At 35.2% G+C, this 24894-nt stretch overlaps 1 protein-coding gene across 2 annotated transcripts in view; it reads right to left on the bottom strand.

Moving 5' to 3' along the window:
* mus312 (mutagen-sensitive 312) overlaps window positions 1-24894 on the bottom strand; it is a 119198-nt gene that overhangs the window by 17876 nt on the left and 76428 nt on the right. For both annotated transcript variants that reach the window (XM_089105215.1, XM_089105216.1), the window contains exons 6-8: window positions 15705-15914; window positions 5271-5438; window positions 766-2808 (exon numbers count right to left, since the gene is read on the bottom strand). In XM_089105215.1, coding sequence (XP_088961341.1) covers window positions 766-2808; window positions 5271-5438; window positions 15705-15914 — 2421 coding nt within the window. The remainder of the gene's footprint in view (window positions 1-765; window positions 2809-5270; window positions 5439-15704; window positions 15915-24894) is intronic.

The following is a 24894-nucleotide window of genomic DNA, read 5'->3' on the forward strand; positions in this document are numbered from 1 at the left end:
TATTTTTGAAGTATTCTGAAAAACTAGCGCTTTACTAAAAACTAAGCTTTCTTGAGTTATTGAGAGAGTTAAAATCCTTACGTAGAATTTACTGATTTCATGGCCGGTAAAAGACTACTTAGAGCTTTACTAATTATTATTTTATTTTCTGCAGGCTTCCTAAAGATTTTCTGCTTCTAAGCCTGTTTTGTTCCGTCAGTTTTATGTTTTCAATAAAGCTGTTTTCAAAAAAATACAAATATAGTAAAATATAACCAACCAGCTCGTTTGAAACAGTTTTTCAAAAATATGCTGCATAAACTGCGAAATAGTAATTTTTGGTCATTTTAAGTTTCAACTTCGCTCTTTATTTCCACTAGAAAAACTTTGTTTTTATTTTAAATTAATAACACGTAAACCAATTTCCCCAATTAAGCCGTATTTCGTCAGCAAAAAATGCTAACTGCAACGACCAATAAAAAGTGAATCTGTTGGTCTTATAAAACGAAGACGAAACTAGTCAATCTCTTTCTGCCCTACCGGTTTGGATGCTTTTTCAAGCTCAGAAGGATTTTGCCAAAATATGAAAATCAAATTTGTAGCTTTCTTCAAACCGTAAAATTAGTATTTAAGTTAGCTGGCTTCGCCTTAACCAAAGCTTGAAGATCTATCTCTCCTTATATTGGATCGCCAATCCTGCAGAGGAGCGCGAGATGGTAAAATATGCCTTTTCTTAACCTAAATTTATTGCCAGGGTTATTGGCTCGAGTAATCTATTATTCATACCTTAAGTTCAGGAGTCACCATGGTTTCGTAAGCAGGTTTTGGAGTTACCACAGGAAATATATTCTTCTTTTTTCCCTGTGTTCGACTCCCTGTACTGGCAGACAATGATGATTCAGATTGGCTACGCCTAAGAGAGGCATTCCCCGTTAGTAAGCCCACATTATTTTCAAATTTCTCAATTTCAACTAAAGCAATTACTTGGTCAAAGGAATCATCTGGTATAATGACAGAAGATCTTCTTCTAAGTAGTTTTGATGATCGAGGAGTCAAAAACGTTGCTTGTTGATGGTAGGAATTTCTTGGAGTTCTTTTTTCAAATATAGCTCGAGATACATTCTTATCATCGTCAATATAATGAGGAATGGACGGAGATTTTTGAATATCAGCGGGTCTTTCCTCTGGTAAATTATGTATATAATTATCATCGTTTAAATCGTATACTTCAAGATAAGAATTATTGTCTGGAGGTAATTCTGATATATCCGTCACCTCATCACTACAATTCCTTCTTGCTGATTGACTTTGGTCTTTGAAAAACGATTTCTCACACGGGATATCACATGAAAATGAACCAGAAACACACGAGTTGTTGCATATTTCCAAACCACTAGTTACAGCCTTATCAGTTAGATGGAAAAACTTAGTAGGTAGCTGTGGGTTATTTGATGCAGACTCTTCACTAATATGAGTCGGCAAGGAGCAACATTTGTCTTTTTCTTGGTTAGAATTGCTGGGGTGCTTTAATATATCTATCTGAGAAGAATTGGCTGGCAAACTTTGAATTAAGTCACAACTTCTTTCATTTCTATTATTGAATGATGTAATCTTGGGTTCAACACAGATATTATCTTGAAGTGCATCAATCAAACTATCATTACGACTGGAATCGTCAGTGTTTGTCGCGTTAGAGTGCTCAATCGACTCTTCACTAGAATGGGAGAGCACAACGTCACTCACCTCAACAGAAACTTTTATAGTGCTACCATCTATAACATCTCTGTTAAAACAGAGTTCTTCAGAGTTTGTCAAATCTATAACCTCTTCTACGTTTTCGCTTGAGGGTTGATCAGGTCTACTATTAGTATTGGCTGATGTAGGAGGTATGGGACTAATTTCACAACAGATTTGTTGCGCTTCAAATGATTCTACTTTGGCCGATTCACTTCTCAAGGGTGGACTGTCATTTATTTGACTACTATATTTACTTCTTTGTTTAGTAGTTATTGACTCAGAATAACTTACATACTTTGAACTTAAACGTCTGGGACTTAAAACTCGATTACATTCATCACTTTTTGAACGTTTCACAACAACAACTTCGTCAAAGATGTCTGGAGTGGGATCCCGCTTTCTGGACAAAACATTATTTTTGGACCCTTTAACAATACCCCTCTTTTCAGTGATTTTACATTTGCTACTATTATCTCCTTTTATATTAGAAGGCGATGTAGCATCATGCTTATCATTTTTAGGTGACTCTACGCTGGAAGAAAGGATCGAATTTATACTTCTATCATTTATGTCATTTGAGTCGTAGAAAACAATGCTTTTTAGGATATGACAAAGGTCAGGTAAGTTATACTGTGACGCCAACAATTTGAGTTGTGATTCATCACCTTTCGTTAAGCATAAAGCATTGGGTATAGTTGCAGAATATATATAATTAATTAAAGCAGCCCCTCCTGCCTTGCTTAAAAACTGAAAATCAAATGTTGAACCACTTTCTACAGTCCTCGCAAGTTGGGGACAGCGAGTCCACAGGACCACTTTATGTGTAAACATCTCGCTCTTATCTGCGAATATGACAGTACTGTCACTAAATTCTTTCTGACCCAGAAGTGAACCAAAGTCTAATGACAAACGTTTAAGGGGTTCTGAATCTTTTTCTTTAGGGGGCTGATACATTGTAGTATCCTGATTTGTTGCTTCTTTTGCTTTGGACTCCAAGCCCACCTGATGCACATCATGCTGTATTCTTTGAGACGTGTTTAAGTCATAAAGCTCATTTAAGATATCTAAAGTTGTCTCATCTGCTTTTGAGTACTGAAAAAGAATAAAATGAATGACAGTAAGCAATAAAATATTTAAAAATAAACTATGAAGAAAAAAGATGAACGTAACTCACGGTTATGTAAAACCACATAATTCAAATCTGTAATAAACCAGAAATCTTAGTGCTTAATAGTAAAATGGGTAGAGTTATATAAAACTTCGATTTCACAGACCAACAATTATTCGCGAAGAATCAGTTATATAGACAATGACGGGAGAAATATTTGAAGAAGACGGCTCACTGAAAAGGAAAAACAAGCCCTTTGAAAAATATTCATTTAAAGAAAGAGTAATTAATGAAGGCTTTTATGTAGCCATGTGTGTTCTGTTAATACCCCATTCACAAAGAGATTTTACTAATACCGAGGTTTAGCTAACACTAATTTAAGCAAATAAGAATTTTTCAGCCTATCAGAAAATTCTATGAGAAGTCAGATTGGCTCAAATTAGCGCTAGTTAAATCTCAGTATTAGTTGCTAAATCTCTGCATTAGTAACTAAAGACTTCCGGATCTGACGTGGGAATATTCAGACTTTTATTATTTTTTTGTTTGTTTTATTTGTTTATTTTAACTGTCTTATTAAAAAGTTTTATCCGTTTTTTATTCATTTTCGTTTCAAATTCACTTAACCGAAAAATAATTACATTTAGCATCAGATGCAGATGCTAGGGAACAAATCAGTCAAATTACAATTCAACAAACTACATTAGCATGTGCTTCTCAGAAGTTGAGAACATTAACCATATCAACATAAAAAGAAAATATCAAAATAAGAGTAAAATAAAGAACAAAACAATACCCTGCTGACTGATAAATTTCTAATATTATATATTTTCAGGTAAGTTAAAAATCTAAAAATGATCATAAAGTGTTTAAACCCGCCCCCGGCTACGGTTTATCAAGCATCAATTCTTATCAATTAAGCAGTATTTTGACCAGTCCTTCGTCGGTTTTACCGTTTCAGGACGTTTGACTAGTCTTTTCAGATTGAAAGATGACAGCCTGGTTGTTGGACATTAGTTGAAAAGCTGTTTAAGCTTATCTACCGATAAGGATCATCAATTATACAATGAACCAATTTTCTGACCAGTTCTTTTTACTCAACCGTTTTACTCAACACAATATATTGATACAATTTCCTAGAGGTTGATTATTCGAGTAGAAGTATTTTTCATGTTTCTCTCTGTTTTAGTGATGTTTTCTTTTCTTTAGCGCTAGCGATGTTTTCTTTACATTTGTTGCTTTACGTTTATTGTATGCTGTTCATACGTTTTCTTTATGTTTCTTGTATTGTCTTTGTGTTACGACAAGCACCGAGTGCTAACTGTTCTGGGTGAAAATAAATAAATACGAATTTAGTTTATGTGTTTCACCAAAAAAATAGTAAATTAAACTAAAAAAAGCATTACATTTCTGTATTGATTTTTACTGCTGTATATTTTCTGGATTTGCTCAACTTTGTCTCTGAACAGTTCATATGTCAGAATGAAGCTTTACTGAAATGAAACTTCGGGTTTTGTTGTTAATGTGTTTTATTTATTTTTAATAAAACCCTTTTTCTCTCTCTCACTGAACCTAATAAAAGACTCACTTGGTCATTATAATTGTCCCTTGGCCAAGTAAACATTTGCAAAGCAAAGCTACTATGAAAACTATGATGATTTTTAGTAAAAGATCGGACAGCAATAAACAAAAAGCCCAGCAGTTTTTGTTTATAGTTGGTATGAAAAGAATAATACACTTTAGAAGTAGTTCGGCAGCCGCTGAAACATCTCGGGCAACATACAAACCATAGTTCAGTTTAGATATACCCTTAAAAAAAAACACACACTTAAAATTAAAACGAAGTTTCAGCTATGATAGTGTATTGCCACATTGACTTGGCATACTTACACTATTGACTTGCTCAACTTTAAGATTGCTTTGACGTAATAAATCAGTAGTTTCAGTAAAAAAAATGAAGAGCATTAGTTCTTTGAGGATTGGTTCAACCACACATTTTCGAATGTTAGCAAAGTTTTTTCATAAATCAAACCACAGAAAAAACAACACAAAACGAGCTTCAAATAATTGCGAACAGAGGGCACAATCTATGTATCGAATCAGAAAAAAAAATCAATGAAAACCTAGTGCTTTAGGGTAGCGTACCGCTTTTTGGCTGCCACCAACCGGGCAGAACTCAATTGCTTGGGCAGCAGAGACATGTTGTTTCCAATTCACATAAGCTCTGAAATGTTTTTAAAAAGTAATTTTGTGTGCTACCCGTGTGAGGAAAAAAGTGATATATCCATCCAAAAAGTAGTAAGTTAACTTACTAAAGAATTAGGAATCTCCAACAGGACTAACTGTCGTCAAAGGAATAAGTATCTTAAAATTATGATAATGAATGTTTTCTGGTTTGGAGAGATTTTCAACAATAATGTTTTTCTAAGTAATAATTAAAAAGAGAAACCTGTTGTTGAGTAAGTGGCCTTCCTGGAATATCTATAATATTCGACTGATCTTTCTTCAGCTTCTTTGGTGACAAAAGTTGTTGGATTTCTTCAATATGATAGTCTGAATCTCTCGTAGTTTCGTCATTCAATCCTGTCGCTGACAATTCCCAAAACTTTTTATGTTTCTAAAAAAATTATTACACACTGATATATATTTTGTGACAAAAGAAAATTGTGCACCCAAACATCACTAAATTCTTGATATATTTCCTTTTCCTTAAAATGATTCTGGGAATTTGTAACAGAAAACTTACCCTAGAAAACTTAACGATCGAAAACTAGTCCCTGTAAAATTCTCCCTGAAAAGCCGACCCCAAGAAAACCTTGACAAGAAAAAATCGTCCAGCAAAACTTGCTACTAGGTATCTTGCCCCCAAATTTTAAGAAAATCTCACGCAGAAAACTCACTCCAAGAAAACTCTTGCTTCTGCTAAACTTGGCAAAAAGAAAAACTTGGCCCTTGAACAGTTGAAATTACAAATTAAACTCACTGGAGCTTGCCTCCCACAAAATAGATGGAAACCCCTTATTCTTCTCCCTTGTCGGCACCTTTTCTTAGAAATCTCTCAAGTCAACCCTCTCCAAAGTTTCCAAAACCAGCACTCCCATGAAAAGTGGCCAGGAAAAAAAAATTACACATGGGACATATTGCACTCTTTACTAAAAGTGCTGGTTTTGGACCATAACACGCTATGTATTATAGCATTAATTCCATAACACTAGTCCATTGACTCTGAAAACCTCAAGGTGTATTGCCATCCTCTTATCTGTATTATGGACTTAGTTATTTAGTTCAAACCAGAGAAAATCACACCATAACAAAAACCTTTTATAAATTAATTCAGACCTCAATCTCTGCCCATGCCGTAAATGTTTATAGAGGTGACACTGTTCATGTGTAGCTAAAGCTTTGATCTCAGAGCATCTACACAAGTTTCCCGAGGGAAAAGAGGAGATTATTGAAAATTGTTCCAAGATGGCTGCAACTTGTCTGTAATATGATTGGATCAAGAAAACAATTGAGTAGCCTACCATAGCACAAAAAAAAAATCGTTTTCACTAACCTTTGGTTCCCACTGATGGGATTTTTTTTAAGGCAAAAGCTCAAGGACAGCGGATGCAGGAAAATCGCAGAAATGTTCACACAGAAATGGTTCACTACAACAGTTGAAACGCAAAAGATATTCTGAGATATTTAAAAAGCATATGCATAGGAATAGGCTAAATCAAGTTCTAGAGGCCTAGAAAACATTCAAAGGGCTAACCTGTATTAGCCTAGGCTGGCTATGCCTAATGAAAAATGTAATTCTTATCTTCTATGCTCATTCCCCTGGAAATATCCCCCCAGGACTCGTGCATTAAAATCTTGTATTAAAAGGGCACGACGCTCATGTTGTTTGTCAAATTATTAATGGAAAAATTTTGATAAACGTGGTTAGTTCCTCAGTAACTTGCAAATTGTAATTCTACAAAGCTTCCAATTCAGAATAACGGATGCAATTTTCAACGGCCGAGTACAAATATTTCAACGCGGCCGTTGAACGGTTGAGAAACAGAAACTTGCAGCAAAAAACGGAAGAAATTTGACGGATCCTTGAACTCTTTTCTCTAAGGTAAGTGTTCCAGGTCCCACTTTTCCAGGAGAAAATTTTCCCGGGCGAGCTTTCTTGGAACATAATAATTCAAATTGGCACAAAGCCGCAGTTGTGATTTTTCCCTATTTATTAAAATCCTCTTTACGCATCGCGATTTAAGGGTCTCTTCAATCAAGAGGATGTATTCATATAGGGATATTTTCATAGATAGCATATACAAAAGAAAAGCTTTTGGGAGAAGAGCCACAAAAGACAAATAAGCCGTAGTGTGTAACCCTTTTGTGAGGATCCAAGGAAAATTGTTTTACCTCCCCAAACACAAATTGGACAGAACTTGTTGCTAGAAATCAATACATGGATGAAGGTAATTAGAAATAGAAAACGGATGTAATTAAAAAAGAAAATTAAAAGTAAATTAATAATTATAAAAGTGAATCAACACTAATTCAGGATTTCAAAATGGTTTTATCAATGATTACCACTCCTTCCTCTTTACACAGCATTCCCGTCGAAGTCCGATACTGAAGTAGGATTTTAAGGGATTTCAGTTTCTTATAAAAAGTAGCAATTTTCTACAAAGAAACATAAAGAGATAAATTTGACATTTTTCAGAGACCAGATGTTTGGTAATTCAGTATGGGAAGGTAGGGAAGCTTATAAAAAAGCATAAATAAAAATCGTTCATATATTCATCTAAGATGATTCGTTAAAGCGATAGCACAAACAAATGCCCTACAGACTGCTCTAACATCCTACCTTTTTTCTGCCTTCAGGACATTAAACAATTCGCGGCACCGACGTGTTGTAAGTAAAGAGCGACCCGTGCCGATCGCAACCGAAACTCAAGATTTTTTTTTTTTAAACAGTATATCAAACAGTTTGTGGTAACAAACTGTAGGTAAGGAGCGACCCGGCTCAATAGTAACTGAAACTCTAAAAAACGGAATTCTGATACCAATAGATACATAAAAAAATCAAATTTTTATGCTGATTTCAAATATATAAGTTTCATCAAGAATAGTCTTACCCATCAAAAGTTACGTGCCTGAGAAAATTTGCCTTATTTTCGAAAAAAGGGGAAAACACCCCCTGAAAGTCATAGAACTTTAATGAAAATCACATCATCAGATTTCGCGTATCAGAGAACCCTACTATAGAAGTTTCAAGCTCCTATCTGCAAAAATGTGGAATTTTGTATGTTTTGCCAGAAGAAAGATCACGGATGCGTTTTTTTTTCAGGGGTTATCGTACCGACCCAGTGGTTCTAGAATATTGCGAGAGGGGTCATTCGAACGGAAAGTTAAAGTTATAGAGCCCTTTTTAAGTGACCAAGAGATGGAGGGCAACTAGGTCCCCTCCCACGCTAATTTTTTTCCCAAAGTCACCCGATAAAAATTTTGAGATAGCCATTGTTTTTCAGCATGGTCGAAAAATACAATAACTATGTCTCTGAGGATGACTTAATCCCCCACAGTCCCGGGGGGAAGGTCTGCAAGTTACGAACTTTACCCAATGTTTATATATAGTATTGGTTATTCGGAAGTATACAGAAGTTTTCAGGGGAGATTTTTTCTGGTATTTGTGGGGGGGGGGGGGGTCGGGGGCTACGTGGCAGGATCTTTCCATGGAAGTTTTCATGGGGAGAAGGGGCATTGCTATGAAGGGGGAGCCGGATTTCTCAGCATTATTTAAAAACGATCAGAAATTAAATTTAAAAAAAGTTTTTCAACTGGAAGTAAAGAGCAACATCAAAACTTAAAACGAACAAAAATTATAACGTATATGGTCGGGTTCGCCCCCTACCCATTACCTCACTCTTTGCGCTAAAGTTAACGGTCTTTGTGATTAAGGGGTTATTCTTAAGGAATTAGAACAAAATTTGAACTTTAGCGTAAAGAGTGCGGTATGGACTAGGGGGTGAACTCCCTAATATTCGTAATAAAAGTATGCGAATATGGAAGTTTGTTACGTAATTTAATTCGTAAGTTACGTCAGATCAATATTTCAAGAAAGCCATTTAGCCAAAAAAAGGAAAATTAATAGGCAAATTTCATTTTAATTATTCATGTACGAGCCAAAACCAAAGCTGCATTAATTCAAAAATGTTCAGAAATTAAATAAAAAAAAAACAAGTTTTTTTAAATTAAAAGTAAGGAGCGACATTAACACTTATAATGAGCAGAAATTATTCCGTATATGAAAGGGGCTGTCCCCTCCTCAATGCCTCGCTCTTTAAGCTAAAGTTTTTATTGTTTTATAAAATAAAGTTGGGAGACAGAGTCAAACTTTAGCGTAAAGAGCGAGGCGTCGAGGAGGGGACAGCTCCTTTCGTATATGGAATAATTTCTGTTCGTTTTAAGTTTTAATGTCGCTCCTGACTCTCAGTTAAAAAAAAACGTGTTTTTTTTTATTTAATCAATGAAAGGATCTGCTTTTCCTAGTGATTCCAGATATAGATTCCAGATTGTGGTTTTTAGAGGAATTCGTGTGAATAATGATGATCAAAAAGTAGAATTTTATTATAAGGTGAAAAAGTAAAAGAGAGCGAAAATTTTAAATATTTGGGAGTAACACTTTCAGCAAAAGGAGGATGGAAAGAGCATGTAAAAGAGATGATTAAGAGAGGGAAAGCAGTTTCAGCTGCCATTTTACATAATTCAAGGCTTTCAAGTATAAACGATCTAAAAATGCATAAATATGTTTTTAATATTTATTAAAAAAATAAATAAATCAGCTCCATTACGGAGCTGAACTATGGGGGCATGACCCGGCAGCACAATTGGAATCAATTCAGCTGCAACACTTTTAGAGATTAATTGTCCTTCACTTAATGACCCATAATCAAGTAATAAAAGGTAACCTTGGAGTATTTTCGCTGAGAATGAATAGAGTAGCACTGATGATCCAGTACTGGCGAAAAGTTCTAAGTCTGCCAGAAGATAGGTTAGCAAAAGCAGCTTATGTGGCTAGGAGGGGCTAGGACCCTCAGGTCAGGGTGAGCAGTTTTTGGCTATGATTATAGAAAGAATAAAAGACCAGGAAGTCCAAATGTGGACCCAGGCAGTTAAAACATCTGAAACATTGAAGTTTTATTCCCATGTAAAAGAGATATTTGGATTTGAATATTATTTTAAACTAGGATTACCGGGGGAGATATAGAGGACTTAATTTCGGATCCGAGCGAATTGCCTGCCACTAAAAAATAGAAAAAGAGTATTTGAAAGAAAAAGGGTGGCTCCAGATGCAGATGCAGATTATTCTTGCCCCAGATGTAACCTAGGTATTGAGGATGTGGCCCATATTCTCACCGAGTGCCAGCAACTTTCTCTATTAAGGGAAAAGTATTTTGAGGGTGGTAACTTGGAGTTCCCCGGGATCCTGAAAACGACTGTAAAAAGGACAATCAGGCGGTTATGTAAATATGTAAATGAAGCGTTGACATCAATGAGTGAAACTTGATATTTATGTTATTTTTCTTGTGGAGTGTAATAAAGAATACTGTTCTGTATGGCCTGTTTTTTGGCTTATAATAAATTATTATTATTATTATTATAAATGTCTTTACTTTGAAGTTAAAAATCAGAAGTTATTAGAATAGAAACTTTTCATCGTTACAGAGATGGAGAGACAAAACATCCCAAAAAGGGTTGAAATATTATTGAAAATTAAGCCATCAAATTCAGCCCTTCTGTAATTCTGAGATCCCTTGAGCAGAAACTTCAAGCACCTACTTCCAAAAACAAAATAAAGCTCAAAATATTTTCTCGCGAAGATCGGCTACTAATACGTGTTTCCATTTTTCCCATGGGCAATCGTTTCAAACAAGTGGACAAAGAATATCGGAAGAGAGCTCATTCAACCGGAAATTAAACGTGTAATACCTATTTTGCGTAACAGAAAAGATCGCACCTCAGCAAAGTCGTGATTTTAGCCATTTTGTGACGCAAAGCGATAATATCGGAGCGAAGATAGACAGTGGTACGAAGTGAAAATTAAGACGCAGAGCATTGGCTTAGAGGATCGAATATTAGAACTATCGAATGCAACATATATAACCCTCCAGTTCACTTATGTACCGTAGTTTAGTTACGTGCCAAACTACTAGTGGGTTAGATACCAGATCTTTCTGTGAGAGGGGCAAGGGGGCGCATCAAACTTCAAAAAGTGAGTCTTTTGGCTGAATTTCCTCGATCTTGATGGTTGATGCTTGAGCTAAATATATAGGAAGGAGGGACTAACCCCTGACCTTGCTTCACCCGGATAAGCATATTTAAACGGAACTTCCTTCTTGATGAAGAATCTTTGTAAATGAAGTCCCTACTATGGGTACTACGAGTTGACTGATCCCCTCTATGACAGAAATATTTCAAATGTAACACAAGAACACATTTCCATGTTTACCTACAGAAGACGGGGTAGGGGTGGGTGCACTCCTGAAAAACCAAAAATGTTGGGAATTTTCCAAAGCCCTCTCGAAAACTGTGAGCATTTTAACGCTAAAATTCATTCATTACATGTCTAACCCCTCCCCCCCCTGATATATTTCAGGGACATGCCCTTTTTAAGGTCCCATTGAGCGGTAAACCAATATTTTTTTTCCCGTGCATTTCATTCCCATTTGCTTAAGAACTTGAGAATACAAATTTCGAGTCAATCAGAGCAAAGCTTTTAAGCCCCCTTTTTACGGGGGTTGTATACCCCAGGCCTGAACTTGTTTGGTGTGTTAGGGTTCCATTGACCTAGAACGTTGCGGGGTGCATTGAGATTCTCAGCCTAACTCTAGGTTCACACAGAAGCAGTTGATGCGATAGGCAATATTCGTCAATTGCATCGATGAGCAATTTTAGTCGCCGTTATGTTCACACAGGATTTTTACGTCGTCCAACTTTTACCCGCAAAATATTCAAAATTAAAAGAGCGTGGTTGAAATGGATCAGAATGATGTTTTACTTCTTTCCCTTGCTGTGAGAAGCCGAAAGAAGAAGAGAAATACAGTGAGTTGAACACTACTTTTTCTTGCTGATAAAAACCAAGACTTTGCTGTGCCATATTACATGCCTTTATTGCAACTGCAGTAACAAAAAAAGGTGGACCCACACTGACACAGGCTAACGGTTATCACCTGGTAATCTTGTCACTCTAGACTCCTGTTGCCATACTTTCAGGACCAAAACTGCATTTTTATGTCCCTTTTTCTTCTTTTCAAAAATAATTTTATTAAACTGGCCAGCCATAATTAACTTCTCAGTTTGATCGTTTTTATTTGTTTCTTCCATCGTTGCTGTTTTTTTGAAAAAATTGCTCGAAAAATCGCTCAGTTGCCCGATAAAAGTTGGATTTTTTCAACTCTGGGTAGTTGCTTGACGAAGCAACAAAAATTGCCAAAGTTGGCAACTAAATTACGGCGACAGGCAAATTTCGCTCCTGTGTGAACATCTGTGTGAACCTAGGGTAAGAAGTTAAGGATTTAAGTTTCGCACCGTTCAGCAAAAAGAATTTTAACCCTCCTTTGGTAAGTAAATAATTTAGTAACTATGCCTTTGGCGGTAAGGTCAAACACAGGACCAGATGTCCTGTGTTCTTCATGGTCTTGATATTTCTCTTGCACCATAAACTAACGATCCTTTTAATATCAGCCAGATTTTAAATAAAATTTCTCCTTTTTTTACACCACAATCAGAGTAATCCTATCTCTGGCTTAGAATTCAATGTTGACAAAACTGATAAAATTCTTTCTGGTGTAAATCTGGATAGACAGGCCGATTTCCCCCTACTCGCCACCTATGGGCTTACCATATCAAGCGTGGTGCCTCAACCACAAACGCCACTCTTATTTCTGGAAAGTTTTCTTTTGGTCGTCCGTATCTATCAACCTTAAAGAAAGGTATTGTGGTATTTTTTTAGTCTCAGAGCCTAACTGTCCGTTATTCCCCATATACTTGAATTTATCCGGTGGTCTCCCCGACCGAGTGTATAACGCCCATTAGTAACCAGCGTTATCAAATACCCCATATTCCGTTGTCAAATCTTCTGCTGCTCACTGATCACCAACCAATCATATTTTTGGAGAGTAGATGCCCGCCCCCCACCCCCGACTTACATGTATTTTTAGCTTCGCAGTCCATTCAAACATTAATAAAAAAGAAAAAATCTTTAATGTACGAGATGATTCCTCCAATATCTTTCTTAAAGGGCGAGTGGATTGTCAAACAAGATATTGTTCAATTCGTATATTAAGAATGGGTAGCAAATTTTGCTTTATGGACAGAGATGCATGTTTTTTAAATAAATCATTTTCTGCGAAAGACGCTGGATATTTACAGAGTTGAAAAAAATTCCATTATTCAGTCTTAGTGACATTTAGAGAATACCCTGCAATGATACAGCAAAGGATAATAACGCTTAACTCATTCGCATTGACATATACGATAATAATACCTCTCTTTAAACAGACCAACGTGCGAAATACAACCCTAGCATACGCCTTTTCATGGGTACACCTTGAACGTTGTTTCCCGTCTTTATTATTACTACCACTTCTGCTGAGCATCACGACTCTCATCAAGTACGGATAGGCTCCAACTAGGTAGATAGTTAAACATGCTTGAAGCAAATGGACTGAGTTTTTGAATTCGTTAAACAAAAGTTGAATCAGTCTTGTCTTTACCTTGGAATTCGATATAGACAAATTCTACTCATTTAGCATTGAGCATTTACCTATAGATGTCACAAATTTGTAGGAAGATCACCGCTGCTAGTGGCAACCCCCATAGTTCTTCGAGCAAATCATATTGCCTTCTCAATCATAATAACCAGATATTCGGTAGTATACATCTGCAGATACCACAGACTTGTATGGAGATCATCGCTGCTCGTGACAACCACCATAGTTCTTCCAGCAGATATTATTGCCTTCTCAATCACTATAACCAAATATTCAGTTGTATATATCTGTATTGACATGAACTTCCTTAATCTCATCGTTAAGAGACACAAATAGCGGAAAATGTTCGTCTCCCTTAGCTCTGAATACCTTGCAGTTTAATGGGTAAGTATGGCTTCTGGGGTACAGCATCAAGCCTGCGATACTTGATTGAGTTAACTCTCTGTTAATCTCAATGTTAACATATCACTCGTTCAAACTCCTTTTTGTTTTTGATACTCCAGAAAAGCTGACTGAAAGCTAACTTTAGATACTGAAGAAGACTTCCCTGGAGATAGCATTTCTCCCGTATATAGGACGTGCACATGGGAAAAGCTCGTAAGAAAGCAGATTCTTCAGATGGTGAAGTCCTGTGTCGTCATGTTAATACACACCAATGCCGTTTCGAGATTTTGAAGTTCAACGTTAATGAGGCTGAGGCTACTTACAGCACCTAAAGTCTGGACTTTTTTTTATATTTCACCAACTCATTATTCATGACCATCAGTTTTGTAAAACCAGCTTTATCCTTATTAAGCACCTAAGTATCAACATTGAGCAAATTACCATCAATACATCGAAAGATATTGAGCCTGGATTCCAAAACAGTTTTCAATTTACTAACAACTATATGCAGCCACAGAATGAAAATGAAGGGTGATTTTTGTGGTGAGCGCTGTCAAACTCAGTCAGAGGTACAATATGCAGCATCTCAGTGAATGCAGCTGAGACTGAGGCACAAAAAGTAAGATTTAAATCCAGTTCACCAGTGCCTTTTCGTTCAGTGTAGCCCTTGTGATTCCACCCTCCACCTTTGAATCCAGCTTAATAGTCGATTCTTCTGCATGATCAGAGGGTATATAATTGAACTTGGTACCCCGCCTGTTCACATTGACCGGTCTTTGCAGAATGCCCGATTTACCACTAGGGGTGAGTCTTAAACCTCTGAAAGGTACTCAGACAAAAAAACCTCGTATTTATAGTCAATGTACCGCAACTAAATAGGGAGGGATTTATTGGTAGTAAGAAATTAGTATCATTTCTTTGTTTTTTCCCCATGCTTGTCAGTCTTGGATATGCACAAGAATTCTTAAACATTTCCAACCAAGGGATAATAGGCAAGTTTTTTTTTCTAAGTCACCGAAGACTCTAATCAATGAGTGTCCTCTTATAAAATTTTTCAGCTCTGAATGTCTCATGGTTTTGACATGCAAAACTTAACGTCAACAATCATATCTCTTGTATCAAGATCTGCTTAAATAGCAGCATCATCATCCTCCATAGATTCCGCAGCTTTGACAGAGTTTTTCTATAGATGATAGATGTCTATGCTTATCAGAACTAAAAACTGGGACAATCCGCTTCCTCACTAGTGATTAAAAAAAAAAGGTTAGAAAGTTTCTGAATCACTCATTTTTTAGAACAATAAATTGACTACAGACCTCAATAAAAAAAAAATTAACAGGCACATTTTCAAGATGGATCAAGATTATTCCAAAAATACTATAAATTATATTATTCTTGTTGTTGATTTTTAGGGACTGTAACTGAACGGCAGGAGATCAAATATTTATAAAAAAAATAAGACTGGGCATTACTCAATCTCCATTGGTTTGCGCTATACTTGGTTAATTTTGGCACAGCTTGGAATTCTTACTGATTTTAGCATAATTCTACATGCATTTTCAGGGAGTTACAAGAAATGGATATGTCACCCCACTTGTTGACTGTATGACGTTGATTTTCGTATTCAGCATGGTTGATTATATCAGATTAGATACTTAAACCTTATGTTGCTTGCTGATCGACCTAACCCTGAAATATCAACATCTTTCTCGCGTGGCTACCTGACTATGTAGGAAAACGAAACTTACCTCTTCGTCTATATGGGAGCACTTTTTAATGTTGCTAGGAGACCTGACGATATGGGCTTTTGCAACTTCTTTACAGCCCCCAAGAATCTCAGCCACACGTTCACTTGTCCGGTTTTCACGCTGCTCTTTCGTCAAAGTCAACAGTAAGCGATTCTTGACACCACCTTTAGTTTTAATGCCGGCCATAACAAGTTTCATGCCAGGTTTAGGCTGCAATACAAAAAAAAATCATTAATCTGAGTACAGTAGCCTCAGCCAACCATAAGTTTGACAGTAAGAATCAAAATCGTTTGCACAGCCATAATTACCTACTAGAACTAGAATTACTTAAAAAACATTTAAAGTTTTATTTCTGTAAAGATTTTTGAAAGTTACTTTTATGGAAGATAGGACAGTCCGTAAAAAATATTAAATGTATAAGTTCTAATGAATTACTGCTCGTTTCGTTATGGTATTGCTGTTGATTTAACACTACCAACTCATCCCATGATATTCAAATGGAATTGTCTTTTGAAAGCTACAATTTATAGCTATGCCAACTTTTAGAACGGTCAATGATGAATTAATAACAGATTAGGCTTCTCTTATGTCTCCTGTTACAAATGTGCAAGTAGTATTTATTTTCCTTACATTAGGACGACCTCCTGAGACTCTGGCTCAGGTACCTTGTATACTCAACTGGTTTTCATTAGTAGCCACTAGACATTTGTTGGGTTTTACTTTGCCAACCTCAACTAACCAAAAAGTCCAGAGGTTTGATCTTCTTTTGTAATACCCAACAAAACTAATACCCAAGATCCCAACCTGTGTTATCGATTATTTGATTATAAACGTACATTGACCCATTTTCTCTAACCATCATCTGCCTACGGTATGCCCCTTAAAGGCCATAAATCACAAATTTATAGACCCTAAAAAAGCCATTCAAATATTCCATTGAATACATTTGATTACATGTCTTTTCAGGAATTTCATATTAATGATATTCCACAGATTCGTAAAATAAGGATAATTTAACAACAAAAAGAATAAATTACAAGAATGAGCTTTGTGTAGAAGCATGAATTTCAAAATGACCTTAACTAAATCTCAATTTCAGCCATCTAAACGGCACAAACAGTAAATACTTCACCAATGATCAAATTTTTTAATGATATAATTTGCGTTAAAAAATCTGACCGGCCTAGGAAGCATCTTTGGTAGAAAGAAGGCAAAACCACTGTAGCGGGTTCGAATGTTAGTCGACACGATAAATTTATCAAAGTATTAGAGTAGGTTATGTATTTGTCAACAATTTACTTTCTTCACATTCAAACAGTAGCCTACTTCTACATTTTAGAGGGATTTTTATAAATTAGTAAAAAGAGAATCTTTTTATTTATAGATATTTTCGAATGTTCTTTACGATCAAGCCAAAAATACTTTCTTTCTTTAATTTTTTTCCATGTTCAGACGTATATTTAAGCTTTTCTAAAATACATACATGAAATTGCAAAAAAAAAGAAATACTTCAATGAACAAAACAAATCATTGTTTTAAAAAAGGTTTAGTATCATATCTGAATAAAATACATAAGACGAAAAGACAACAAAATCTCAAATGTTAAAATATATATTTACGATAGGTATATTTAAACAACGTTTAAGGTTGTTGCTACTAACGCATGATATATTGTTTATAAAAACACTTTCTGGAGGGCAAACATTCCAAAATGCCTTACGAGAGAAAAAAACAGCATATCTATTTCAAATTTTAAAAACGTCAGTAGTTTTGACCTTTCCATGGGGAAGGGCTAATTTTCTTGTGGGTCCTTTTGTCTATAACTTTATAGTTAGATCCCAAGGAATTTTTTTTTGTTTATTTATTTATTTGGCAAGGTGTAGCAATTTAAGTAGTCATTTATTTTATGATTAATTATTTGGTAAGTATTTGCCAATTGTCATTATTGGTCAACTTCATCTATATGCAATATGAACAACTGAAGTTCACTGCAAGATTTTTATTTTTTTTGAGAATAAGGAAATTATTTATTATTGTATGAATGTGGCGTGAAAAACCCCTTAAGTAACAAAACATTAATTATGCAGCTGCATTAAGATTAGCGAAGAAAGTACTAATTCTGGTATGTAAGACAAGATAATTAATTTGCCAAATACATACATGTTTACAGCACCTGCTAAGGAAACCCAAAGAGTTTGTTAGTAGCAGGTGGGATTCTTTTCTAGGTACTTGTATGAAATACCTCCTACCTAATATTCTTCATCTAAGTAGAACAACCATAGCAAATATACGGCTAAAAAATAGCAAAATAAAATAATATAAGAATTCTCTTCGAAACTAAGTTTTAATTCGGCAAAGCACGACCAAGATCTTTTTGAAGCTATAACATTAGAGTGTGTTTTCCGTGATAGATTTTCATCAATCATAAAACCCAATCACTTTGTTGCTTTTACTCTTTTTATTTGATTTCCATTTACTATTAGTTCGGAGTTAGCTTCAATGCTATATGCCCGAGAAAATGAAATCCGCCCACTCAATAAACTCAGCCAATGCCTTTCTCATTTTACCGAATAGCATAGTAACTGACGGGTCAGCAACAAGTAAAAGACTATCATCTGCAAAAGGATTATACCAGCCTCTGATAAATAATATTTAATCCAATCAATAAAAATACAAAAGGACCTAGTATAGATCCTTGGGGTACTCCGCAGGTTATCCCATTAGCTACAGAAGTTGAACAACCGTTCACTACGATTTGCTTCCAGCCAATCAAATAAGATTTAAACCATTTATTTGGCAAGGTGTAGCAATTTAAGTAGTCATTTATTTTATGATTAATTATTTGGTAAGTATTTGCCAATTGTCATTATTGGTCAACTTCATCTATATGCAATATGAACAACTGAAGTTCACTGCAAGATTTTTATTTTTTTGAGAATAAGGAAATTATTTATTATTGTATGAATGTGGCGTGAAAAACCCCTTAAGTAACAAAACATTAATTATGCAGCTGCATTAAGATTAGCGAAGAAAGTACTAATTCTGGTATGTAAGACAAGATAATTAATTTGCCAAATACATACATGTTTACAGCACCTACTAAGGAAACCCAAAGAGTTTGTTAGCAGCAGGTGGGATTCTTTTCTAGGTACTTGTAAGAAATACCTCCTACCTAATATTCTTCATCTAAGTAGAACAACCATAGGAAATATACGGCTAAAAAATAGCAAAATAAAATAATATAAGAATTCTCTTCGAAACTAAGTTTTAATTCGGCAAAGCACGACCAAGATCTTTTTGAAGCTATAACATTAGAGTGTGTTTTCCGTGATAGATTTTCATCAATCATAAAACCCAATCACTTTGTTGCTTTTACTCTTTTTATTTGATTTCCATTTACTATTAGTTCGGAGTTAGCTTCAATGCTATATGCCCGAGAAAATGAAATCCGCCCACTCAATAAACTCAGCCAATGCCTTTCTCATTTTACCGAATAGCATAGTAACTGACGGGTCAGCAACAAGTAAAAGACTATCATCTGCAAAAGGATTATACCAGCTTCTGATAAATAATATTTAATCCAATCAATAAAAATACAAAAGGACCTAGTATAGATCCTTGGGGTACTCCGCAGGTTATCCCATTAGCTACAGAAGTTGAACAACCGTTCACTACGATTTGCTTCCGGCCAATCAAATAAGATTTAAACCATACGAAGCGTTTTCCAGTCAAATTAATTTTTTCAAGCTCAAGTAATAACTGTTTATGGTCAATTGTGTAAAACACTTTCTTGAAATCCAGGAATAAAGCAGATGAAATCAAACCCAATTCGAACGCCTCATTTACCCAGTCAGCAAGTTTAATTATAGCCATTTCGGTTGATAGCTTTTTTCTTAAAACCAACTTGAGCATTTATAAGAATTTTTTTTCAACGTAATCATTTGGCCTAAATACAATTACGTTTTCACGTATTTTAGAAAAAAAGGGAGAACAGAAATGGGTCTTTTGTTTGAAGGGAAAGCTTCCGGGGAAAATCCCTTTTCCCGTGATATATTAATCAAATGACATAAAATTGGTGTTATAACTGACTGAACCAATTTAGCAATCTTATGGGAGATCCCATTTACACCACTTGAATTTGAATGTATTCCACTGATAATACTTTCCCACTTTATTTGCATCAAAAGGATTAAAAACTAATTGACTATCAACAAGAACTTTAGACTGAACTATTTTGGGAGCCTCTTAATTTCTTTTCTGAGCATCTTCACATAGTTTTGCACCCTCACTAGAAAAATATTAACATAAATAATTCACAATATCATTTGGGGTGGTCAAATTCCCCCTATCAGTTTGTAGTTTATTGATAACCACTATTTCACCCTTTTGATCCAGGAGTGAATTTACAGTTTTCCATGTTTTTTCATGTTACATTTATGGTTCATAAATTCATTTTGTAAATACATTTTTTATGCTTTTCATAGCAATCTGTTTAAGATATTTCTATAAGTTTTAAATGGCTGAAAATTAATAATAGATGGTTCACCCAAGTATATTTTATAAAGTTCATTTTTCCGGTTTATGGAATTTAGAATACCCTGAGGAATCCATGGTTACCTAAGGAAATTATGTCCTAGCCCTTTTAAGTCTTCCAAGAGGACACGTTTCATTTAATACCTTTGTAAGTATTCCAACAAAATTATCATATGCAACTGATGGATCTATCTCAATTTTTTTAATTATCTTCTCTTAAATCAAGAAAGGATTTTTGTTTAAAAAATAATTCTTATTTACCATTCCACAATAATCCTTTAGTTTACTTATAAGAAAAAGATGGTCCAATCCATCCGTACTTAAAACATCTGCATACGAACGTTCAAGTAGCTTTCCATCCACAAATATATTATCGATTAGCTTCGCAGATTTATCAGTCACTCTTGTGGGAATGGTTACAAGTGGGTATAAAAAAGAAGGAATAATTAAATTGAGATCATCTAGACGATTTGAACTTTTAAGGAGGTCATGTGTTTATTTGCCGATGACAGCCACTATATATGTTGAACGACTACTATTGAACTATCATTTGCACGTTAAGGAGGTCAAAATGAAAATCTCTCATTAGCACTTTATATTTAGGTTCACTATTAAAATTTACATCCTCATTATATGACGGTGTTTTGTATACTAAACTAACAGCTATATTTTTATCACAATTACCATCAATCAAACAGTTCGTGGTAAAGAACTGTAAGTAAGGAGCGACCTGGCTCAATGGTAAGCGAAACTCTAAAAAACGGAATTTTGATACCAATAGATGCATCAAAAGAATCAGATTTTAATTCTGATTTCAAATATATAAGTTTCATCAAGTTTAATCATACCCATCAAAAGTTAAGCGCCAAGAGAAAATTTGGCTGATTTTCGAAAAAAGGGAGAAAGACCCTCTAAAAGTTATAGAACCTTAATGAAAATCACACCATTATATTCAGCGTATCAGAGAACCTTACTGTAGAGGTTTCAAGCTCCTATCTACAAAAATGTGGAATTTTCCATTTTTTGCCAGCAGAATGTTTTTTTGTTGTTTTTTTTTCTTTTCCCCAGGGGTAACTGTATTGACCCAGTGGTCCTAGAATATCGTAGGTGGGGTCATTGGAACGGAAATTAAAAGTTCTAGTGCCCTTTTATTCTCCCGGTTACTCGGGAGAATCTTTCAGTGGGGGATGTTTCTTTGGGTTCAGGGACATTTCTATGAAGGGGGCGCCGGATTTCCAAGCATTATTTAAAAAACGATCAGAAATTAAATTTTAAAAAAAACAAGTTTTTTCAACTGAAAGTAAGAAGCAGCATTAGAACTTAAAATGAACAGAAATTATTACGTATATGAGGAGGTTCTCCCCCAAGTCAATACCTCACTCTTTACGCTACAGTTTGTTTTAGTGCTTTCAAAAGAGCTATCTATTCTAATTAAACGGCCTTTGTGGTTCAGGGGTTTGTGAATTAAATTTTTTTTTAACTTCTAACGTAACAAGCGTGGTATTGACTAAGGGGAGAACCCTCTCATATACGGAATACCATAAACGTAATAAAAAACAAACAATAAAAAAAACAAGCGATACGACTCAATAGTAATCTAAACTTTTAAAAACGGAAATTCGATGTCAATAAATGTATCAAAAGAATGGGCTTATAATGCTGATTCTAAATATATAAATTTTATTAAGTTTAGTATTACTCATCAAAGGCTACGAGCCTGAGAAAATGTACCTGATTTTTTAACAAGGGGGGAAACATCCCCTACAAGTGAAAGCATTTGAATGAAAATCACACCGTCAGATTCAGCGTATCAGAAAACCCTATTACATTGGTTTCAAGCTCATATCTGCAAAAATCTGCAACTTTGTATTTTTTGCCAGAAGAAAAATATACGAATATAGAAGTTCGTTACGTAAGTAAATTTGTAAATTACGTCAGAACAAAATTTAGAGACAGCCATTTAGCGAAAGAAAATAAAAATTTTTATACAAATTTTGTTTACTTATTCAATGACGGCGAGCCAAAATAAAAGCTGCATTAACTAAAAAACGATCAGAAACTAAATAATAAAAACAAGTTTTTTAAACTGAAAGTAAGGAGCGACATTAAAACTTAAAACGAACAGAAATTATTCCGTATATGAAAGGGGCTGTCCCCTCCTCAACACCTCGCTCTTTACGCTAAAGTTTGACTCTGTCTCACAACTTTATTTTTTCAAAACAATAACAAACTTTAGCGTAAAGAGCGAGGCGTTGAGGAGGGGACATCCCCATTCATATACGGAATAATTTCTGTTCGTTTTAAGTTTTAATGTCGCTCCTTACCTTCAATTTAAAAAACTTGTTTTTTTTATTTAATCCAATAAAAAAGCACTCGTTCTTCCCTCAAGCCACAGCAAGAGATTCTACCTCGCCTAATATGAAACTCCTCCTTTTATCAACAGTGAAAAACCTCCTAACCCCATAACCTGCCGTTCTTGTCTTTCACTAACATATCCTGGAAATTGGAAATTCCAAATTGAATAAGTATCCCTATTTGACACAGGCGTCTCACAAAATTCTATTACTAACGGTAATCCTTGTATATTACTAAAAATATTATACAGATTAGGGTACGCTTTCCTAAGACCCTTAAAATTCCAAAACGAAAAAACAATACCATCTTTAACTGACCATTTTTTCATCGACTGTTTATCCACATATTTAACTCCTAATAATTATGCCAAATTATTTCCTTTACTTAAATTATCATTAGCAATGGAAGTAGATAATAAATGGTCAACAGATAGGCTACTTTTTCCCATATATGGCAGCCTCTTGGTCATTCTATCCTTTATAAAAAATTAAGCCACTCAAAAACTGCAACCCTTGGATGTCTAAACAACAAAAGCAACAAAAGAATTAAAGGAAAAAACTGGAAGAAACAAAGACAAAGAATTTCAAATATAAAAGAAACTAAATATTAATTTAACGTATCAATACAATTCATTATTGATCACTGATCAGATCATCCAGTCAGGGGCACAGCTAAGGGGGGAGGTGGGACTCCCCCTACCCCGAGGTTCCAAGGGGTCGGCACACAACGCCGAATCCTTGGAACTTAGCTTATGTTTTTAGTTTAATTTTACTTATGTGTCAGCATTTGTCGGTACAGTGGACGATTTTGTTGGCATTTTCTTTATATCCCCCCCCCCAACTCAAAACCCAAGCTTCACCTCTGCATCCAGTGACCTGATTTTCAAGATGGCTGAACTGTTTTCTGATTTAGCTAATATGCGGGGGCCATGAGTAAACACATTCCTAACACCAAATTTATCACATGCCACTTTAACAATTGTTTACGCTTTAGTGTTAGGTACTCAGATATAAGTCCTTTTGATCGGTCCAGTTTCTTCTTATTTGCAAACACGCGCTTCGCACAATCAGAGGAAGCAAAGGTGACAAGAACGGGCACGAGAAAATTATAAGCTAATGCAGCTCGAGTACGAAAGCGCTCGGTTGACTTGATATAAGTAGCAATCACACTGATACCCAAATTAGTAATAAATAGCCCAAAAACACTATTAGTCAGTTTTTCTCCACCTGTCTGAGACAGTCGGTGTATTAGAAAAGCATTCGACCTTCTTTCCTGTTCTAGATAGTCGTTGCGTTATTTTAAAATCTCAATACCGTTTTCTAGCTAGGTAATTTGAGCATAAAACCGCTTAAACATCTTTTCAATACTAGCAAACTCAGAACTGTAGTCCAGATTGATCGCAACAAAGATCTCAGGGACTAGTGCTAATTGCTTGTTCATTGATCAAATTTTTGTCCCCTGAACATTTCTCAGTCACCTGCTTGTGAATATACTGACGAAGATTTTTTTTTTTTTTTTCAGGTCGGCAATTTCGCTTTGTGCGTTAACAAAGTTAGACGGGAGTGATGAGTCACTGTTTGCCGAAACAGCACCAGGGATTCCCATCATTTCTTTATACACATCCGGAAAAGTGCCAAGTTCCGTGATTGTACCTTAAACTCCTTTTTCTTTTTTTCCTTGCAGCATTGGCAAAATTGTCTTCAAAAGGCTCGCTCACTCAGTGACTCGTAGCAGAATACTTGATAAGATTTTTCTTACTTCGATACAATTAGAACTACTGTATAAAACAGGACATAAAGAGTAGCTGTAGAATTTGCCAAACACAACGTCATTAATATTATAGGGCATTTCACAACTATTAATTTCTAATTTCTTCACACACACGCACAAAAAAAAACAGTCACACAATTTTGGCAAAAGAATAATGCATACGACCTTGTGTATGATATGGAAAGAGTTTAAGAGAAGTGGGCAGAACATTTTGAGAATGTGTTAAACTTGGATAGAGTTGCAGGAAAAGATATAGAGGAAAATGAAAAAGTCTGTGATACCTTGGATATGAATGAAGATTTGTGTTGTGAGGAAGAATTATCAACATATTTCAAGAATTAAAAAATAATAACGCCCCAGGTGTCAATAGTGTGGTAAATGAGTTTCTTAAATATGGTGGCTCAGAGTTTAGAAATAAGTTACTGAAGATTATGAATAGGATTTCTAAAAAGGGGAAGGTACCTAGCAATTTTTGCAAAACCGTTATTAAATCACTGTATAAGAAAGGTTATAAGAACGAGTGTGGTAATTA

This window comes from Artemia sp. Qi Xiang Cuo, chromosome 19 (genome assembly GCF_049724085.1).
Source record: "Artemia sp. Qi Xiang Cuo chromosome 19, ASM4972408v1, whole genome shotgun sequence".
Lineage (NCBI taxonomy): Eukaryota > Metazoa > Arthropoda > Branchiopoda > Anostraca > Artemiidae > Artemia > Artemia sp. Qi Xiang Cuo.